This window comes from Ascidia mentula, chromosome 7 (assembly GCF_947561715.1).
Source record: "Ascidia mentula chromosome 7, kaAscMent1.1, whole genome shotgun sequence".
NCBI classification, from domain to species: domain Eukaryota; kingdom Metazoa; phylum Chordata; class Ascidiacea; order Phlebobranchia; family Ascidiidae; genus Ascidia; species Ascidia mentula.
In genome coordinates, this window is record NC_138572.1 from 7965613 (window position 1) to 7985360 (window position 19748).

The 19748-nt window shown below is 37.5% G+C and overlaps 4 protein-coding genes, 1 long non-coding RNA gene and 1 other non-coding gene across 10 annotated transcripts; all 6 read right to left on the reverse strand.

The window, feature by feature from the left end:
* Positions 1–1380: 1380 nt before the first annotated feature.
* LOC145909076 (uncharacterized) lies at positions 1381–4751 on the reverse strand. 4 transcript variants are annotated; one of them, XR_014403059.1, is made up of 8 exons: positions 4249–4751; positions 3964–4086; positions 3760–3860; positions 3204–3594; positions 2749–2875; positions 2222–2485; positions 1998–2153; positions 1381–1869 (listed from the first exon to the last, which is right to left on the reverse strand). It is a non-coding gene; the product is annotated as an uncharacterized LOC145909076 (long non-coding RNA). The 4 variants fall into 4 exon arrangements; XR_014403058.1 differs by having other exon boundaries at positions 1998–2485; positions 3204–3360; positions 3421–3594; positions 4249–4746; XR_014403060.1 differs by having other exon boundaries at positions 1998–2485; positions 2782–2875.
* Positions 4752–6553: 1802 nt separating this feature from the next.
* Positions 6554–8623, reverse strand: LOC145908430 (uncharacterized). The gene is made up of 2 exons (XM_082995710.1): positions 7680–8623; positions 6554–7616 (listed from the first exon to the last, which is right to left on the reverse strand). The coding sequence occupies exons 1-2, from the start codon at positions 7756–7758 to the stop codon at positions 6862–6864; spliced, it is 834 nt and encodes a 277-aa protein (XP_082851836.1). The 5' UTR covers positions 7759–8623; the 3' UTR covers positions 6554–6861.
* Positions 7772–9943, reverse strand: LOC145908429 (uncharacterized). Its single transcript, XM_082995708.1, has 2 exons — positions 9319–9943; positions 7772–9182 (listed from the first exon to the last, which is right to left on the reverse strand). Exons 1-2 carry the CDS (start codon positions 9398–9400, stop codon positions 8404–8406), a joined length of 861 nt encoding a protein of 286 aa, XP_082851834.1. The 5' UTR covers positions 9401–9943; the 3' UTR covers positions 7772–8403.
* A 549-nt stretch (positions 9944–10492) lies between these two features.
* On the reverse strand, positions 10493–13636 carry LOC145908562 (uncharacterized). 2 transcript variants are annotated; one of them, XM_082995862.1, is made up of 3 exons: positions 13461–13636; positions 11690–13324; positions 10493–11626 (listed from the first exon to the last, which is right to left on the reverse strand). In XM_082995862.1, the coding sequence occupies exons 2-3, from the start codon at positions 11766–11768 to the stop codon at positions 10872–10874; spliced, it is 834 nt and encodes a 277-aa protein (XP_082851988.1). In that variant the 5' UTR covers positions 11769–13324; positions 13461–13636; the 3' UTR covers positions 10493–10871. Both variants share the same exon structure in this region; 1 of them encodes a protein (XP_082851988.1).
* Positions 13637–14803: 1167 nt separating this feature from the next.
* LOC145908837 (uncharacterized) lies at positions 14804–16825 on the reverse strand. Its single transcript, XM_082996160.1, has 2 exons — positions 15998–16825; positions 14804–15934 (listed from the first exon to the last, which is right to left on the reverse strand). The coding sequence occupies exons 1-2, from the start codon at positions 16074–16076 to the stop codon at positions 15180–15182; spliced, it is 834 nt and encodes a 277-aa protein (XP_082852286.1). The 5' UTR covers positions 16077–16825; the 3' UTR covers positions 14804–15179.
* A 2397-nt stretch (positions 16826–19222) lies between these two features.
* On the reverse strand, positions 19223–19296 carry Trnat-ggu (transfer RNA threonine (anticodon GGU)). The gene has a single exon. It is a non-coding gene; the product is annotated as a tRNA-Thr (tRNA).
* Between the last annotated feature and the right edge of the window lie 452 nt (positions 19297–19748).

A 19748-nucleotide genomic window follows, 5' to 3' on the forward strand; every position in this document is an offset into this window, starting at 1 on the left:
GTGAAACACTTTATCTTTGTCTTGCCACATTTGAAAATCAATAACATCACCTTGTTGCGATTCCCCAATAATCAAATAACCCCCTTGTTTTATCATTGTACCTTTCAGGCATCCAGATACATTTAATGGAAAGTTAGCATTTGAGGCTGCATGCAGGCATTCAAAGGACATCGAAAAATATCCCAAGTTACTTGTGTGGCTATTGAAATCAGTATCAAAACAAATCACCTTGCGTTGCCAAACAAATAACTGGTATTTATCCTGAATAGTTTTTTGGCACTCTAATGCATTTAAGCTGTGTGTTTTACTCATATGCTGTAGCACATAGGGTTTTAGTTGGGACGGTAGTGGCACAGGCCTCCTGTACTTCTTATCAACCATGACGGCATAAACATTGGCCTTCATGAGTAATAAGCCTTTGTTGACATCAACTACTTGGTTTGTGAGTATCATGGAAGTGGTTTTAGCAGAAGTTAATGAATGGTAAAATTTTATGGGTAGTTTAGTCTTCTCTGTGTTGCTGGTCATTACATCATTGAAATAACCAAAAATATCTGACGTAAATTCAACGTCTACACGCAAAATAAAAACAGTCCTGCTTTCAGTTACCAGGTCTTCGCCACATGTTTCCAGAAAAATGGAATTGATGAATCTATTATTGCACATTTCATTGTAGGCCAGCCAGAGTCTTGGGTGGTATGCAGCTGCAAAAACAATTGTGCAAGTACAAACATATATGCCAAACTGAGAAACGGTAAATCATTAACTTCAAATCATCACAATGTTGCAAGTACCAAAGTTTCCCAGGTGATGCATTTCCATATGATCCACCTTTGCATGGCCAGAGCACCCATCTCTGTAAAAGACTGGCATCATTCACCACTTGCCCTACAACTATATTATACCTTCAAACAAGGATTTGCATATATGAAAAATTATAACTGTTTGATCAATCACAGTCAAAACAAAATAAGCACACAACAAAATACATAGCAACTTTATAAACTTGAATATGAATGTTATTTAAAAAATACTTTATAGTTTTTCATTCTGATCTGAAACAAAAAACAGCATAGTGAGACATGCAACTTTTTTTTCACCCACATACAAAATAAAACAACATTGCTCAGACTGTTTTTGCCACATTTTCGCTATCAAAACATCAGTTATTCTTACTTCACCCAACAAAACTAATGTACATTTTTGTAGCATATTTTTCTTTATGTCTGTTGACAGATTTTTTAAAGGAAATCCCTGGGCTAAAGCCTCCCCCAGACATTCCAATGGAAACAACAGAAACGCGGAGTGATTGAGATGACCATTAAGATCAGTCTCAAGAAAAGTCGGTTTTCTTTGCCATGAAAACACATTTGCACTTATAGGAATGCTCTGCTGTGGGGATTCCATCCATGCATGTGATGGAATGTTGTTCTTGTTAATGAACGCTTTGAGCTTATTTGGAAACGGAATGGACTTTCTTGTGTGAGGATCAACTGACACAAGCATTGTAGTGTTGGTCATTAATATTATAGTATGCAAGAATTTGATGCTGCAACCAAACAACCACACCAACAAAATTTCGTTATGACTCATTTTAATGTAAGAAGTTTGCCTCATAATCTACCTATTCTAGAAGCTTTTGCTAATGCGTGCAGTGTACTACCTCATATAATTGGAATCTCCGAAACAAAACTTAAAAAAAACACAGCAACCAACATATCTTTAGATGGATATGACTTCCTTGGAGAAAACTCCCCAACACATGCTGGTGGTGTGGGCATATATGTTAAAAGACCACTGGTTTACCGTAGAAGCGACCAGTATAAAATTCATATACCTCGTTGCGAAAATTTGTGGATTGAAGTTGACCTGAAACAAAAAAACAAACAGAAATCAATGGTAATTGGAATAATCTACCGACACCCAGATCACAACATAACAATTTTCGCTTCACATTTAGAACACACTATCCATACTTTAAACAAAAAAAACAAAACCTTTTACATTCTTGGTGACTTTAACATCGACATTTCAAGAAAAACACCTCATGTACAAGAATACAAACTGATGATAGAGAGCCTGAACACCAAAATTATAATAGACAAAGCATCCCACACAGCCCCATCACAGAGACAATCCACTATAGACCATATCTACACAAACAATTTTTCAAATGCTATTACACCTGGTCTCATTACATTCAACATATCAGACCACTTGCCTATTTTTGCCATTATTCACAAGTCCGAACCCCAAATCATGGAATACCCTACACTTACTAGAAATTATTTCAAATTTGACACAGACAGTTTCCTACTTATGATTGAAAACAGAGCCGGCATTATTTGGAATGAATCAGATGTTCAGGATCAATTTGCAACCTTCATCCACATTTTTCAAAACACTGTAGAAGAGCATGCTCCATACACACTACAACACAGAAGGCGCAAGGCAAAGCCTTGGATCACCAAGGGTATCCTAAAATCTATAAAACATAAAAACAAACTTTATAGGAAACTCATTCAAAAAGGAAATCTCACACCCAACTTCAAATTATATTCCAATAAACTAAAATCAGTTATAAGAGCAGCCAAGCAAAATCACTACAAAAACTTATTTAATGTTAACAAGGCAAACCCAAAGCAAACCTGGAAACTTATTAACAAAATAACCACAAATAACGCCACAAAGAAAACACCCATATCACAAATTACCACACCCAATGGCACAGTTAAAGATCCAACGCACATTGCAAGTGAATTTAACAATTTTTTCACCAACATTGGGAAAAATATGGCACTACTTGTTCCTCCAACTCTCACAAAACCAATAGACTACCTCACAAACAGTCCATCAGCATCCTTCTTTTTCCACACTGTGGAAATAAACGAAGTATTTAACACCATTGCACAATTAGACATAAATAAATCAACAGGCCCTCATGACATTCCCATTAAACTAGTTAAATTAGCAGCACCAGTTATTTCACCAATCCTTTGCCAATTGCTAAACCGCTGCATCCAAACAGCAACATATCCTAAATGCTTAAAAATATCTAAAGTGATACCACTATTCAAGGGAGGGGACTCTGAAAACTTAAGTAATTACAGACCAATATCATTAATACCAATCTTTGCCAAAATATTTGAAACAATTATACATAAAAGGATGATGGACTATTTACTAAAATTTGACCTACTCACCAAATTTCAAAATGGATTTAGACCTGGACATTCAACCGACTTAGCCATAGCACACATCTATGATCACATAGCCAATTTGTTAGACCACCAACAGAAAACATGCGCAATATTCCTTGACCTCCAAAAAGCGTTCGACACAGTCAATCATGACATCATACTACAAAAACTAGAATTTCATGGTTTTCGGGGTAAAATTATAACCTTCCTTAAGAGCTACCTAACAGGCCGACAGCAATATACAAAAATTGCCAATTCACACTCCAATGTTTCCAATGTGGTTTGCGGCGTACCTCAGGGATCGCCTTTAGGACCCCTCCTCTTCCTTATATACATCAATGACTTGCCTTGCGCCTCCACATTCCACACAACATTATTTGCAGATGACACATGTCTAATCATGTCACATAAAAACATAGAGGATTTGGAGAAATATACCAATATTGAAATTGACAAGGTCAATACATGGATGCAGTCCAACAAACTAACAGTTAATTGCCAGAAAACCAAGTTCATGCTCTTCTCCAGATGTAAAAAATTAAACAATAAGTCATTTCACCTGAAAATCAATGGCGTCACACTTGAACAAGTTGAAACAGCTAAATATCTTGGCATTGAGTTCGATAGCCAACTTTTATGGGGTCCGCACATCAGCATGCTCTGCAAAAAAATAGCCAAAACCATCGCTATCATGTACAAGCTCAAGCACCACTTAGGCCAAGACACACTTCGAATTGTGTATCATGCACTAGTACACTCTCACCTAAGATATGGTCTTCTAACATGGGGTTTTGCTAGTCCATCACTGCTACATTCTCTAGTGGTTATGCAGAATCGGGCACTGCGCTTAGTTACCAATAGTCCTTTTCGCACCCACACCTGGCAACTACATTTAAACACCAAAATTCTGCCGATTCACTTAATGCATAATTTACAAATTGGAAGGTTCGTACACAAGTACAAAAATCAACGTTTGCCACCAGTTTTCAAAAATTATTTCACACCAGTTGCTAGAGTTCATGCCCACACAACCAGAAGTCATACCAACCTCAAATATTTTCTTCCACGTGCATCAACGGAATTGGGCAAAAAAAACTTAAATTACAAAGGCGTAGAAATTTGGAACAACATTCCTGAAAACATAAAAAAGTTCAGTTTGGTCGGATTCCACAAAGCACTGCACGCATTCCTCATCGAATCGCTTGACAAAAATCTAAACAACAACACGTGGGCGAGGTAAACACCCCCAGGAATGTTATAATTCAATCAGACACGACACCAATTAATCAAATAATTATCGCAAACCTGCCGCCAGCACGTGCCGCCATCACGTGCCTCAACATAAGTCCACACTCCACAGACGTGCCTAGATATATCTTCACACCGTCTAATGTGTTCTGCCAAGCTTATTAATGATAGATACGTAACACATCTTTTGTTGTTGTTGTTTTGTTTTTTTTTCAAAAAAAACAAAAAAATATAAAACTAGTTGATATAAAAGGAAAAAAAAATAAAAAGTTTTTCTTCCAGTTGCCGATATGTGTTTGTCTTTTTGCAACGCCCGTACCTTCCATAGGGCCGGTCATATGACCAAGAATGGTTCCACCGGTCCTTCGTCACGTCACCAGTCGAAATGATTGCTGCAAGTTGTTGTGCGTATTCGATGACGTTTGCGAGAAATAAAATGAATTGAATTGAATTGAATTGAATTGTCATAAGTTTCAACTTTCATCACAGCTGATGTGTTTTTTACTGGGCCGAAAGCAGAAACAAATCGAACAGGAAGAAAGACATTTCTGCTGCTGTTTGCTGCCTGCAAGTAAGAGATGGTAGCTGGGGTAAAGTCATACTCCTTACGGAGAATAAAAATAGTTCTATTGTCAGTGACTGGTGGTTCGTTGCATGAATTGTGGAAGGCAATCCCAAGTGCGTTGAAGCGGCACATCTCCATACCTTTTATCCAAGCAAACAATGACCCTTCATAAAGACACAACATTTTTCTATTATACTATTAAAAAAAAAACTCTGCTCTTAAACACACACTATTGTCACTGGTGTTAAGCCATGCCTTGAAATTATGCCTAATAAATTTAGAATTGTAACTGTACAAAACCTGTTCCATTGAGTCCTTGCAATCCCATGTTTGGAATTTGAAGATATGCATGATTTTCATCTTTAGATCTTGTGAATGCCATTTCTGGGGCAATCAGATATTCAAAGACTATGCAAAATCACATTTATATTATACTATATATACCACAATTGCTTCAATAAATGCGGCTCGGCTTTGCGCGACAAAAGTTTGCAAATCAAAGGGGAATCCCCAATGGCAAGCAGCGCAAACTCGTCATGATTTCAAAATGCAATTGCTCAGCTTTTTGTGCACGTATTTGTGGTAGTGGCCCCAATGCGAAGATCCTTACATGGCGAAGTTGAAAACAAATCGACGTTTGTCGTCAGGCTCTAAAATTTCACTAAAACGGGCCTTAAATAGAAAAAAAGTAATGTGGTCTCCCACAAAAACGTTTCCAATGCAAAAATATCATCTGAACAACACGATAATAAGACACAATACATTCGGGTTTAAAGGAAGATATTGTGAGAAAAGAAATTGGTTCGTCTCAAAATTTGGCAGAAAATTAAAAATAGGAGAGCATCGAGTAAGTGAACACATTCTCTCCTCACTTTCCAACTACTTTTGATTGGAATTTTTCTGTTCATCCAACGCCAGCCTCTTCCACAATCCTTTTACTTATGTTTAACCACTACCTAGTCAAGACTGTCTGGAAATCTGACTGGAAAGTCAGGCATTTATGGCTTCGACACAAAGAAGAACGAATAGGCCTAAAGCATGCAGAGATTATGGCGCAGCCGTTATTGGCCATCAATCACTATCATTATTTGGCAACTCAACTACTCTTTACAACGAAAAAACTACAGTACCTAAGGATACATCTTTGGAAGGTATTTCTGCTCTCTTGAGCGGAACTAATTAATATTTGTTAATATGTGATTTAGGCCCTATAATTCTTTTGAACGACTTTTGTGGCAGTCAACTAAAACATACTAAATGGCGATGCTCTGAGAAAAATTGGCCAAAACACAGAAGTGAGCGTATAGCCCACGTTTATCAACATACGCTGAATCACTGTGACCTGATTCACTTCCTAAGAACACAGAAAGGAACACGAACGTTGTCTGATGTCGAATTCGTCAACAATTCATGTTTTGCTGCGTTAATCGGAAAATTTTTATGTACCTACTTGTTTAAAATTGATACACCGAGCGTACGATTTATTTCCACACAACGTTGCATAAATTGAGTTTTTGAACGCAAAAACATAATCGCATGCATTTAGGGGTTCATGATTTCCACACATTTATCAACTTGCTATGGAAACAAGAAAACTGTCATTGTTCACCCTATATTGCAGAAAAAACGCAAAACGACGTTTCCTGGGTAATGACAAGATTACTCAAATTTTTTCGAACATTTTTTCTGATGGAATATGCCAAAACGGTCGCATTGCATGGAAGGCGTAGCATCGTGACTTTTAAATGTTCGTTTAGTTTAGGGTATGGGCAGGCAAGCAACTTTCAGAGTATATACATGTATAACATCATAACTATGTATGACTGGTTTGCCCTCCGGACTACAACCCTAACAACGAAGAGACATTGAAAGAAATGAAACTTGCTTTTCCAAAACCGACATTACAAAATGGAATGTCTGATCTGCACTTTGCCACATTTGGATGGTAATCACTTGTCCCAATATCGACTCGCTTGCAATCACCAGAGAGCAGTGTTTGATCATGCAGTCGTCAAAATTTCCAGGCAACCGAAATTGCTGCATTTTCTGGATGGCTTCTCCAATGCATTCAAAGGCCATGATTGTGTAAGAACTATTGTTTGCGTGGTTGTTCCGATCAACAAAATACAAGTCAACAGTTCTCTTCCATTTGAATACCAGCACATCTTTAGGTACGACCCTTGACGGTTCTCCAGGAAAATAGTAGCTTAGAGTTGGATGGGCATTGACAAAGGCTCTTACTTCTTCCGAAAAAGCAATTGGCTTTCGAGAAGCCATGTTCACCAACACCATTTTCAGGGTCATTCTCATGTACTTTGTGCCATTGATCGGGTCAACAACATCGCATAGATACACAGAAGACGTGTTCCCAACTTGGGCAGTAGTGTGAATGAAGCGAAGAGGTCTTTGAAATTCCCCAGGTTTTACTATCTGGTTTACATATTTACAGGCATCTTCAGTAAACTCAAAATCCTGGCGCACAACAAAAACTGTTCTGTTAGCTGATAAGAAGTTTTGTTTGTGGATTTTGTGGTAGATTCGATTGGTAGAATCAGCTCGACACAACTCAGTCAACTTGAGCCAAGGTAAGGGGTCATTTCTACCTAAAAGGCAAAGTAAACCAATATTTGACCTTATTTGCTGCATATTTAAGCAAGCAATCTTACGTTTGTTTCCAAGTCGATGAATTCCAAGGTTGTTGACCTGTATGTATCCTGTTACCCCACCTCCGTAATAGCTTTTCATGGCTTTCGAGCTCTAGTTAAACTGTTTTTAAACTAACATGGGATCTGGTGGTAAACATGGTTATGAACACAACAGTTGTTTGATTTTAGATTGGTTAATAATTGATAGTCATAAAGATTTCCTCTGTATTCATGTTTCAGTCACCACTTAATATTATAAAGCATTTTTAAAAAACATAATTTTGAACTCAACACAATTTAAGAAGACACATTTCTCATGTAGCCATACATCTAAGCTTTAACAAAAGGAACTATACAAATGATATACTGTTTATATGTGTTAATCACTTTCTAAATACACCATCCTTGTAAGGTTCATATCTTGTCATAATTATTTTTGTACAGGTAAGACCACTTAATGGTCAAGGTTCTTTACATGTTTTTTGGGGGTTTTGTATCAATTCTGTAAAAAAATATTAATTTTGAAAAAAATGTATAAATGAATTATCAACACAGTTTTGCAAAAAAAATAAAGTCCATATAACAAGTGATGTGTAGTAGAAAAAAAGCAGTTTTGCAGAGTTTTTAGCAAAATGACTATAAACCGGTGTTTCTAAATAGCACAATGTCGCTAATGCCGCTAATGTAGCTAATGCAGCTAATGCAGCTAATGTTGCTAATGCCGCTGATGAATGTTATGTAAAAACTATTTTATATTTTTTTTATTCTGATCTGAAACAAAAAACAGCATAGTGAGACATGCAACTTTTTTGTCACCCACATACAAAATAAAACAACATTGCCTAGACTGTTTTTGCCACATTTTCGCTATCAAAACATCAGTTATTCTTACTTCACCCAACAAAACTAATGTGCATTTTTGTAGCATATTTTTCTTTATGTCTGTTGACAGATTTTTTAAAGGAAATCCCTGGGCTAAAGCCTCCCCCAGACATTCTAATGGAAACAACAGAAACGCGGAGTGATTGAGATGACCATTAAGATCAGTCTCAAGACAAGTCGGTTTTCTTTGCCATGAAAACACATTTGCACTTATAGGAATGCTCTGCTGTGGGGATTCCATCCATGCATGTGATGGAATACTGTTCTTGTTAATGAAAGCTTTGAGCTTATTTGGAAACGGAATGGACTTTCTTGTGTGAGGATCAACTGACACAAGCATTGTGGTGTTGGTCATTAAAAGAGTATTGGTGGTGATGTCATAAGTTTCAACTTTCATCACAGCTGATGTGTTTTTTACTGGGCCGAAAGCGGAAACAAAACGAACAGGAAGATAGACATTTCTGCTGCTGTTTGCTGCATGTAAGTAAGAGATGGTAGCTGGGGTAAAGTCATACTCCTTACGGAGAATAAAAATAGTTCTATTGTCAGTGACTGGTGGTTCGTTGCATGAATTGTGGAAGGCAATCCCAAGTGCGTTGAAGCGGCACATCTCCATACCTTTTATCCAAGCGAACAATGACCCTTCATAAAGACACAACATTTTTCTATTATACTATTACAAAAAAAACTCTGCTCTTAAACACACACTATTGTCACTGGTGTTAAGCCATGCCTTGAAATTATGCCTAATAAATTTAGAATTATAACTGTACAAAACCTGTTCCATCGAGTCCTTGCAATCCCATGTTTGGAATTTGAAGATATGCATGATTTTCATCTTTAGATCTTGTGAATGCCATTTCTGGGGCAATCAGATATTCAAAGACTATGCAAAATCACATTTATATTATACTATATATAACACAATTGCTTCAATAAATGCGGCTCGGCTTTGCGCGACAAAAGTTTGCAAATCAAAGGGGAATCCCCAATGGCTAGCAGCGCAAACTCGTCATGATGGTTTTAAAATGCAATTGCTCAGCTTTTTGTGCACGTATTTGTGGTAGTGGCCCCAATGCGAAGATCCTTACATGGCGAAGTTGAAAACAAATCGACGTTTGTCGTCAGGCTCCAAAATTTCACTAAAACGGGCCTTAAATAGAAAAAAGTAATGTGGTCTCCCACAAAAACGTTTCCAATGCAAAAATATCATCTGAACAACACGATAATAAGACACAATACATTCGGGTTAAAAGGAAGATATTGTGAGAAAAGAAATTGGTTCGTCTCAAAATTTGGCAGAAAATTAAAAATAGGAGAGCATCGAGTAAGTGAACACATTCTCTCCGCACTTTCCAACTACTTTTGATTGGAATTTTTCTGTTCATCCAACGCCAGCCTCTTCCACAATCCTTTTACTTATGTTTAACCACTACCTAGTCAAGACTGTCTGGAAATCTGACTGGAAAGTCAGGCATTTATGGCTTCGACACAAAGAAGAACGAATAGGCCTAAAGCATGCAGAGATTATGGCGCAGCCGTTATTGGCCATCAATCACTATCATTATGCGGCAACTCAACTACTCTTTACAACGAAAAAACTACAGTACCTAAGGATACATCTTTGGAAGGTATTTCTGCTCTCTTGAGCGGAACTAATTAATATTTGTTAATATGTGATTTAGGCCCTATAATTCTTTTGAACGACTTGTGGCTGTCAACTAAAACATAGTAAATGGCGATGCTCTGAGAAAAATTGGCCAAAACACAGAAGTGAGCGTATAGCCCACGTTTATCAACATACGCTGAATCACTGTGACCTGATTCACTTCCTAAGAACACAGAAAGGAACACGAACGTTGTCTGATGTCGAATTCGTCAACAATTCATGTTTTGCTGCGTTAATCGGAAAATTTTTATGTACCTACTTGTTTAAAATTGATACACCGAGCGTACGATTTATTTCCACACAACGTTGCATAAATTAAGTTTTTGAACGCAAAAATATAATCGCATGCATTTAGGGGTTCATGATTTCCACACATTTATCAACTTGATATAGAAACAAGAAAACTGTCATTGTTCACCCTATATTGCAGAAAAAACACAAAACGACGTTTCCTGGGTAATGACAAAGATTACTCTTATTTTTATCGAACATTTGTCTGATGGAATATGCCAAAACGGTCGCATTGCATGGAAGGCGTAGCATCGTGACTTCCTTTTAAATGTTCCTTTAGTTTAGGGTATGGGCAGGCAAGCAACTTTCAGAGTATATACATGTATAACATCATAACTATGTATGACTGGTTTGCCTTCCGGACTACAACCCTAACAACGGAGAGACATTGAAATAAATGAAACTTGCTTTTCCAAAACCGACATTACGAAATGGAATGTCTGATCTGCACTTTGCCACATTTGGATGGTAATCACTTGTCCCAATATCGACTCGCTTGCAATCACCAGAGAGCAGTGTTTGATCATGCAGTCGTCAAAATTTCCAGGCAACCGAAATTGCTGCATTTTCTGGATGGCTTCTCCAATGCATTCAAAGGCCATGATTGTGTAAGAACTATTGTTTGCGTGGTTGTTCCGATCAACAAAATACAAGTCAACAGTTCTCTTCCTTTTGAATACCAGCACATCTTTAGGTACGACCCTTGACGGTTCTCCAGGAAAATAGTAGCTTGGAGTTGGATGGGCATTGACGAAGGCTCTTACTTCTTCCGAAAAAGCAATTGGCTTTCGAGAAGCCATGTTCACCAACACCATTTTCAGGGTCATTCTCATGTACTTTGTGCCATTGATCGGGTCAACAACATCGCATAGATACACAGAAGACGTGTTCCCAACTTGGGCAGTAGTGTGAATGAATCGAAGAGGTCTTTGAAATTCCCCAGGTTTTACTATCTGGTTTACATATTTACAGGCTTCTTCAGTAAACTCAAAATCCTGGCGCACAACAAAAACTGTTCTGTTAGCTGATAAGAAGTTTTGTTTGTGAATTTTGTGGAAGATTCGATTAGTAGAATCAGCTCGACACAACTCAGTCAACTTGAGCCAAGGTAAGGGGTCATTTCTACCTAAAAGGCAAAGTAAACCAATATTTGACCTTATTTGCTGCATATTTAAGCAAGTAATCTTACGTTTGTTTCCAAGTCGATGAATTCCAAGGTTGTTGACCTCTATGTATCCTGTTACCCCACCTCCGTAATAGCTTTTCATGGCAAGCTCTAGTTAAACTGTTTTTAAACTAACATGGGCATCTGGTGGTAAACATGGTTATGAAAACAATATTTGTTTGATTTTACTAAAAAAAGCAGTAGCTTTTTATACAGGATCAGCCTGGCTTATAAATCAGGAATATATATTTCACCCCATGGGCATCTTCAGTTTCTTATTCAAATTGTTTGATTTTAGATAGGTTAATGATTGATAGTCATAAACATTTTCTCTGTATCCATGTTTTAGTCACCACATAAAATAATAAAGCATTTTTAAAAACATAATTTTGAACCCAACACAATTTAAGAAGATATATTTCTCATGTAGCCATACATCTAAGCTTTAACAAAAGGAACTATACAAATGATATACTGTTTATATGTGTTAATCACTTTCTAAATACACCATCCTTGTAAGGTTCATATCTTGTCATAATTATTTTTGTACAGGTAAGACCACTTAATGGTCAAGGTTCTTTACATGTTTTTTGGGGGTTTTGTATCAATTCTGTAAAAAAATATTAATTTTGAAAAAAATGTATAAATGAATTATCAACACAGTTTTGCAAAAAAAATAAAGTCCATATAACAAGTGATGTGTAGTAGAAAAAAAGCAGTTTTGCAGAGTTTTTAGCAAAATGACTATAAACCGGTGTTTCTAAAATGCACAATGTCGCTAAAGTCGCTAATGCCGCTAATGCCGCTAATGCCGCTAATGTAGCTAATGCAGCTAATGCAGCTAATGTTGCTAATGCCGCTGATGAATGTTATGTAAAAACTATTTTATATTTTTTTTATTCTGATCTGAAACAAAAAACAGCATAGTGAGACATGCAACTTTTTTGTCACCCACATACAAAATAAAACAACATTGCTTAGACTGTTTTTGCCACATTTTCGCTATCAAAACATCAGTTATTCTTACTTCACCCAACAAAACTAATGTGCATTTTTGTAGCATATTTTTCTTTATGTCTGTTGACAGATTTTTTAAAGGAAATCCCTGGGCTAAAGCCTCCCCCAGACATTCTAATGGAAACAACAGAAACGCGGAGTGATTGAGATGACCATTGAGATCAGTCTCAAGACAAGTCGGTTTTCTTTGCCATGAAAACACATTTGCACTTATAGGAATGCTATGCTGTGGGGGTTCCATCCATGCATGTGATGGAATACTGTTCTTGTTAATGAAAGCTTTGAGCTTATTTGGAAACGGAATGGACTTTCTTGTATGAGGATCAACTGACACAAGCATTGTGGTGTTGGTCATTAAAAGAGTATTGGTGGTGATGTCATAAGTTTCAACTTTCATCACAGCTGATGTGTTTTTTACTGGGCCGAAAGCAGAAACAAATCGAACAGGAAGAAAGACATTTCTGCTGCTGTTTGCTGCCTGCAAGTAAGAGATGGTAGCTGGGGTAAAGTCATACTCCTTACGGAGAATAAAAATAGTTCTATTGTCAGTGACTGGTGGTTCGTTGCATGAATTGTGGAAGGCAATCCCAAGTGCGTTGAGGCGGCACATCTCCACACCTTTTATCCAAGCAAACAATGACCCTTCATAAAGACACAACATTTTTCTATTATACTATTAAAAAAAAAACTCTGCTCTTAAACACACACTATTGTCACTGGTGTTAAGCTATGCCTTGAAATTATGCCTAATAAATTTAGAATTGTGATTGTATAAAACCTGTTCCATTGAGTCCTTGCAATCCCATGTTTGGAATTTGAAGATATGCATGATTTTCATCTTTAGATCTTGTGAATGCCATTTCTGGGGCAATCAGATATTCAAAGACTATGCAAAATCACATTTATGTTATACTACATATGCCACAATTGCTTCAATAAATACGGCTCGGGCTTTGCGCGACAAAAGTTTGCAAATCAAAGGGGAATCCCCAATAGCAAGCAGCGCAAACTCGTCATGATGGTTTTAAAATGCAATTGCTCAGCTTTTTTTGCTCATATTTGTGGTAGTGGCCCCAATGCGAAGATCCTTACATGGAGAAGTTGAACACAAATCGACGTTAGTCGTCAGACTCTAAAATTTCACTAAAACAAGAACGAATAAAGTGTGCAGAGATTATGGCGCGGCCGTTGGCCATTATAATCACTATTATTATTTGGCAACTCAACTACTCTTTGCAACGAAAAAACTACAGTACCTAAGGATACATCTTTGGAAGGTATTTTAGCTCTCTTGAGCGGAACTATTCAATATTTCTTAATATGTGATTTAGGCCCTATAATTATTTTGAACGACTTTGTGACTTTCAACCAAAACATACTAAATGGCGATGCTCTTAGAAAAATTGGTTAAAACACAGAAGTGAGCGTATAGCCCACGTTTATCAACATACGCTGAATCACTGTGACCTGATTCATTTCCTAAGAACACATCCGCACTTTCCAATTAAAAAATTACTTTGATTGGAATTTTTCTGTTCATCCAACACCAGCCTCTACCACAGTCCTTTTACCTACGTTTAACCACTACTTAGTCAAGATTGTCTGGAAATCTGACTGGAAAGTCAGGCATTTATGGCTTCGACACAAAGAAGAACGAATAGGCCTAAAGCATGCAGAGATTATGGGGCCGTTTGCTGGCCATTAATCACTATCATTATTTGGCAACTCAACTACTCTTTGCAACAAAAAAACTACAGCACCTAAGGATACATTTGAAAGGTATTTCTGCTCTCTTGTGCGGAACTAATAAATATTTCTTAATATGTGATTTAATTCTTTTGAACGACTCGTGGCAGCCAACTAAAACATACTAAATGGCGATGCTCTTAGAAAAATTGGCCAAAACACAGAAGTGAGCGTATAGCGCACGTTTATCAACATAGGCCTACGCCTAATCACTGATGTGACCTGATTCATTTCCTAAGAACACAGAAAGGAACACGAACGTTGTCTGTTTTTCGAATTTCGAATTCGTCAACAATTAATGTTTTGCTGCGTTAATCGGAAAGTTTTTAGGTACCTAGCTAGGCCTACTTGTTGAAAATGGATACACCTAGCGTACGATTTATTTCTACACAACGTTGCATAAATTGAGTTTTGTACGCAAAAACATAAAAGCATAATCGCATGCTTTAAGGAATTCATGATTTCCACACATTTATCAACTTGATATAGAAACAAGAAAACTGTCATTGTTCACCCTATATTGCAGAAAAAACACAAAACGACGTTTCCTGGGTAATGACAAGATTTTTTTTTTCGAACATTTGTCTGATGGAATATGCCAAAACGGTCGCATTGCATGGAAGGCATAGCATCGTGACTTCCTTTTAAATGTTCGTTTAGTTTAGAGTATGGGCAAGCAAGCAACTTTCAGAGTACATACATGTATAACATCATAACTATGTATGGCTGGTTTGCCCTCTAGGCTACAACCCTAACAACGAAGAGACATTGAAATAAATGAAACTTGCTTTTCCAAAACCGACATTACAAAATGGAATGTCTGATCTGCACTTTGCCACATTTGGATGGTAATCACTTGTCCCAATATCGACTCGCTTGCAATCACCAGAGAGCAGTGTTTGATCATGCAGTCGTCAAAATTTCCAGGCAACCGAAATTGCTGCATTTTCTGGATGGCTTCTCCAATGCATTCAAAGGCCATGATTGTGTAAGAACTATTGTTTGCGTGGTTGTTCCGATCAACAAAATACAAGTCAACAGTTCTCTTCCATTTGAATACCAGCACATCTTTAGGTACGACCCTTGACGGTTCTCCAGGAAAATAGTAGCTTGGAGTTGGATGGGCGTTGACAAAGGCTCTTACTTCTTCCGAAAAAGCAATTGGCTTTCGAGAAGCCATGTTCACCAACACCATTTTCAGGGTCATTCTCATGTACTTTGTGCCATTGATCGGGTCAACAACATCGCATAGATATACAGAAGACGTGTTCCCAACTTGGGCAGTAGTGTGAATGAATCGAAGAGGTCTTTGAAAATCCCCAGGTTTTACTATCTGGTTTACATATTTACAGGCTTCTTCAGTAAACTCGAAATCCTGGCACACAACAAAAACTGTTCTGTTAGCTGATAAGAAGTTTTGTTTGTGGATTTTGTGGTAGATTCGATTGGTAGAATAAGCTCGACACAACTCAGTCAACTTGAGCCAAGGTAAGGGGTCATTTCTACCTAAAAGGCAAAGTAAACCAATATTTGACCTTATTTGCTGCATATTTAAGCAAGCAATCTTACGTTTGTTTCCAAGTTGATGAATTCCAAGGTTGTTGACCTCTATGTATCCTGTTACCCCACCTCCGTAATAGCTTTTCATGGCTTTCGAGCTCTAGTTAAACTGTTTTTAAACTAACAGGGGCATCTGGTGGCAAACATGGTTATGAACACAATATTTGTTTGGTTTTAGATAGGTTAATGATTGATAGTCATAAAGATTTTCTCTGTATCCATGTTTTAGTCACCACATAAAATAATAAAGTATTTTTAAAAACATAACTTTGAACTCAACACTATTAGGAATAAACATTACTCATGCAGCCATAACTCTAAGCTTTAACAAAAGGAACTATACAAATGATATACTGTATAAATGTGTTAATCACTTTCTAAATACACCATCCTTGTAAGGTTCATATCTTGTCATAATTATTTTTGTCCAGATAAGACCAGTTAATGGTCAAGGTTCTTTACATATTTGTTTCTGTTTTTATCAATTCAGTAAAAAAAATATTAATTTTAAATAAAAATGAAAATGAATTATCAACACAGTTTTGCAAAAAAATAAAGTCTATAACAAGTGATGTGTAGTGTGTTGTAAAAAAAGCAGTTTTGCAGAGTTTTTAGCCAAATGACTATAAACTGTCGTTATATGCATCATGCAAGATGCAACATGCAAGTAATAATTATTTGAGATCATGATTATGATTGGAATGAATGGCATGCTGTGATTGGGTAAATTAACCTCAAAAATAAATTCAGGCATTGTCAATTCACACTCTGAATGTTACACATTCTAACTATAGCTACAAAGTTTTAAAACTACGATAAAAAATAATCTACCATAACAAAAATACATGACGCAGCATAAACAAATCCAGTTACAAAAAGGGAAATTCCCCGATTCATGAAAACTTAACCAACCACAAAAAAATAAAAGGATTTGCAAAATCTGAAAGTTTCAAATTTGCAAGCAAAAACCACAATGAAAATGTGTGTACTTTATTTCAAATACATACACAAGAAAAACAAATAAAGTCAAGTATTTTTGATCAGCGCTGTTTTGTGCTCTAAGGCCGGGTCCACACTCCCACTTTGCGCCGGCGGATTTTTGGAAACTAAGTGCCAGAAGAGCAATTCTGATTAATTAAACTATCTTCATGTTTTTTATCAAAAATATCGTGGAAGCAAATGCTATGTTTTTGCCGGAAGCAGACATGATAAAATGAAATATTCCATTTGTCGCGCATGATTGAAACTAAACTATCTTCATGTTTTTTATCAAAAATATGGGATTGTATTCCCAAGCTATCATTAAGCATAAATGCTAATATTTCTATGTTTTCAAGCTTGCTGATCTGCATGGATTCTGTGACTGTATGATCATGATAAATTTTCATTGCGTTTGAGGTAACGATGTAGTTTAGTCCTACCTTTTCAACTTACGTCTACCTGGTCTTGCAAACATGATTATGTACACCACAGCAGTTGGATTCACATTCGGTCAACATTCACTGCGTCAACAACGTATAAGAGACATTGAAATAAACGAAACTTGCTTTCCAGAAGCCGATATTACGAAATGAAAGGTCTCATCTGCACTTTGCCACATTTGGATGGTAATCTCTTGTCCCAATACCGACTCGCTTGCAATCACCAGAGAGCAATGTTTGATCATGCAGTCGTCATAATTTCCAGGCAACCGAAACTGCCGCATCTTCTGGATGCCTTCTCCAATACATTCAAGGGCCATAACTGTGTACACGCAATAGTTTGTGTGGTTGTTGCGGCTAACATCGAAGGTGCCGACTTTTCGTTTCCAGTTGAATAACTGCACGCCTGCTGGTACCACCCTTTCCGGTTCTTTAGGAAAATAGTAGTTTAGAGTTGGATGGGCGTTAACCAAATCTCTAATTTCTTTTGAGAAATCAATTGGTTTTCGAGTAGCCCTATTCACCAATACCATCTTCATAGTCATTCTCATGTACTTTGTGCCATTGATCGGGTCAACAACATCGCATAGATACACAGAAGACGTGTTGCCAACTTGGGCAGTGGTATGAACAAAGCGAACAGATCTTTGACATTCCCCAGGTTTTACTATTTGGTTTATGTATTTATAGGCTTCTTCAGTAAACTCGAAATCCTGGCGTACAACAAAAAATGTTTTATTTGCTGTCAAGAAGGTTTGATTGTGGACTTTGCAGAAGATTTGGTTGCTCAAATTAGCCCAACACAGTTCAGTCATCTTAAGCCAAGGCAAAGGGTCAAATCTACCTAAAGGCAAAGTATGCTATTATGTGACATTATAGTTGCAATATAGTTAGGCAAACAATCTTACGTTTGTTTCCAAGTGGATGGATTCCAAAGTTGTTGACCTCTATGTATCCTGTTACCCCACCTCCATAATGGCTTTTCATGACTTAGGCCAAGTTAAACTGTTTTCAAACTTACAGCAGAACTGCCTTGTCCACTGCAAACATGCTGATGAACACCGCGGCAGTTTGTTTTTCACTTGGTTAATGATTGATAGTAACAAGCTGTGATCGCCAAGTAAGGACCTGCTCAGTAAGATACAATACATAACACTACCAGAGAGAGAGACAATGGACATATTAAAAAAAAACATGACAAATATTAACATGTGTGGATCGGTACAAAATTCTGCGTAGTTACCAAATGCAGTCATTAGTGGTTGCCAATACTGGCAAAGGCCCTGATGACACAGACACAATAAGTCTTAAGCATGGCCAAAGGCCTATTGGATAATTACTGGAATGTCTATCTGCCACTCTGTAGGTTAAATCCGAATGAACCGTTCACTATTAGACACGTGGAAGAAAATCCCAAGTCGGCGAATATATTTGTAAGTTTTAGTGAAGTTTATAGTGTCTTGCCACAGCGATGATATTAAATCGAACAAAACATGTTTTACATAGATTTCGAAACGCAAATGCATTGCAGTACAAAGATCACGTGACATTGCACTGAGAGTAAAAGTTATTAGCTGGTGGTGTTTGCTAGTTTGTTGGGAGAAATTATTTTAATAAATGTTATAACATCATAGATATACGCAGTAATATTTCATGCAATGGCACGATAGGCAGGATCGCCCAACTGCGCAGGTCCTTGCTTGGCGATCACAGCTAACGTATCGCGATCATGAGGTTTTCAGGCTTTGCACCCCAGGCAATGCAGCCTCTGGATCAACCACTTTTTCAAGTCGGAGCAAGATTTGAAAAATCAAGCTCCCGGTGAGGTTTGAACTCACGACCCTGGGCTAACCAGGCCCAACGCTCTACCAACTGAGCTACAGGAGCAAAGTGGTTTCACGGTGTATATTGTGGCCAAGATACACTGGTGCGCAAGCGCACAACTTGCCAGGCATCCTTCACATATACGTAGGGGATCTCTACCACCGTATCAGATAACGCAGTAATATTTCATGCAATGGCATGATAGGCAGGATCGCCCCACTGCGCAGGTCCTTGCTTGGCGATCACAGCTAACGTATCGCGATCATGAGGTTTTCAGGCTTTGCAGCCCAGGCACTGCAGCCTAGCTGGATCAGCCACTTTTTCCTGGATCAGCCATCATAGATATATTTATTATCAGGCAACTTTTCCATGATTACAATTGAAACTGATCAATATCCGCATTGTATCACATTTACAGAAAATATAAGGCACGACCGCCTGAAAATACATGACGCAGCATAATCAAATCCAGTTGCAGAACAAAATCCACCAGTCCGAAGAAAAGTTAACCAAAT

What these genes read in the sequence shown, in the direction of transcription:
- LOC145908562 (XM_082995862.1), bottom strand. Translation starts at nt 11,768, where the DNA reads ATGAAAAGCTATTACGGAGGTGGGGTAACAGGATACATAGAGGTCAAC. An exon ending in TCATCGACTTGGAAACAAAC is followed by an intron (nt 11,627 to 11,689) that starts GTAAGATTACTT and finishes TTTGCCTTTTAG; the next exon opens with GTAGAAATGACCCCTTACCT.
- LOC145908430 (XM_082995710.1), bottom strand. Translation starts at nt 7,758, where the DNA reads ATGAAAAGCTATTACGGAGGTGGGGTAACAGGATACATACAGGTCAAC. An exon ending in TCATCGACTTGGAAACAAAC is followed by an intron (nt 7,617 to 7,679) that starts GTAAGATTGCTT and finishes TTTGCCTTTTAG; the next exon opens with GTAGAAATGACCCCTTACCT.
- LOC145908837 (XM_082996160.1), bottom strand. Translation starts at nt 16,076, where the DNA reads ATGAAAAGCTATTACGGAGGTGGGGTAACAGGATACATAGAGGTCAAC. An exon ending in TCATCAACTTGGAAACAAAC is followed by an intron (nt 15,935 to 15,997) that starts GTAAGATTGCTT and finishes TTTGCCTTTTAG; the next exon opens with GTAGAAATGACCCCTTACCT.
- LOC145908429 (XM_082995708.1), bottom strand. Translation starts at nt 9,400, where the DNA reads ATGGCATTCACAAGATCTAAAGATGAAAATCATGCATATCTTCAAATT. An exon ending in GCAAGGACTCGATGGAACAG is followed by an intron (nt 9,183 to 9,318) that starts GTTTTGTACAGT and finishes GTCTTTATGAAG; the next exon opens with GGTCATTGTTCGCTTGGATA.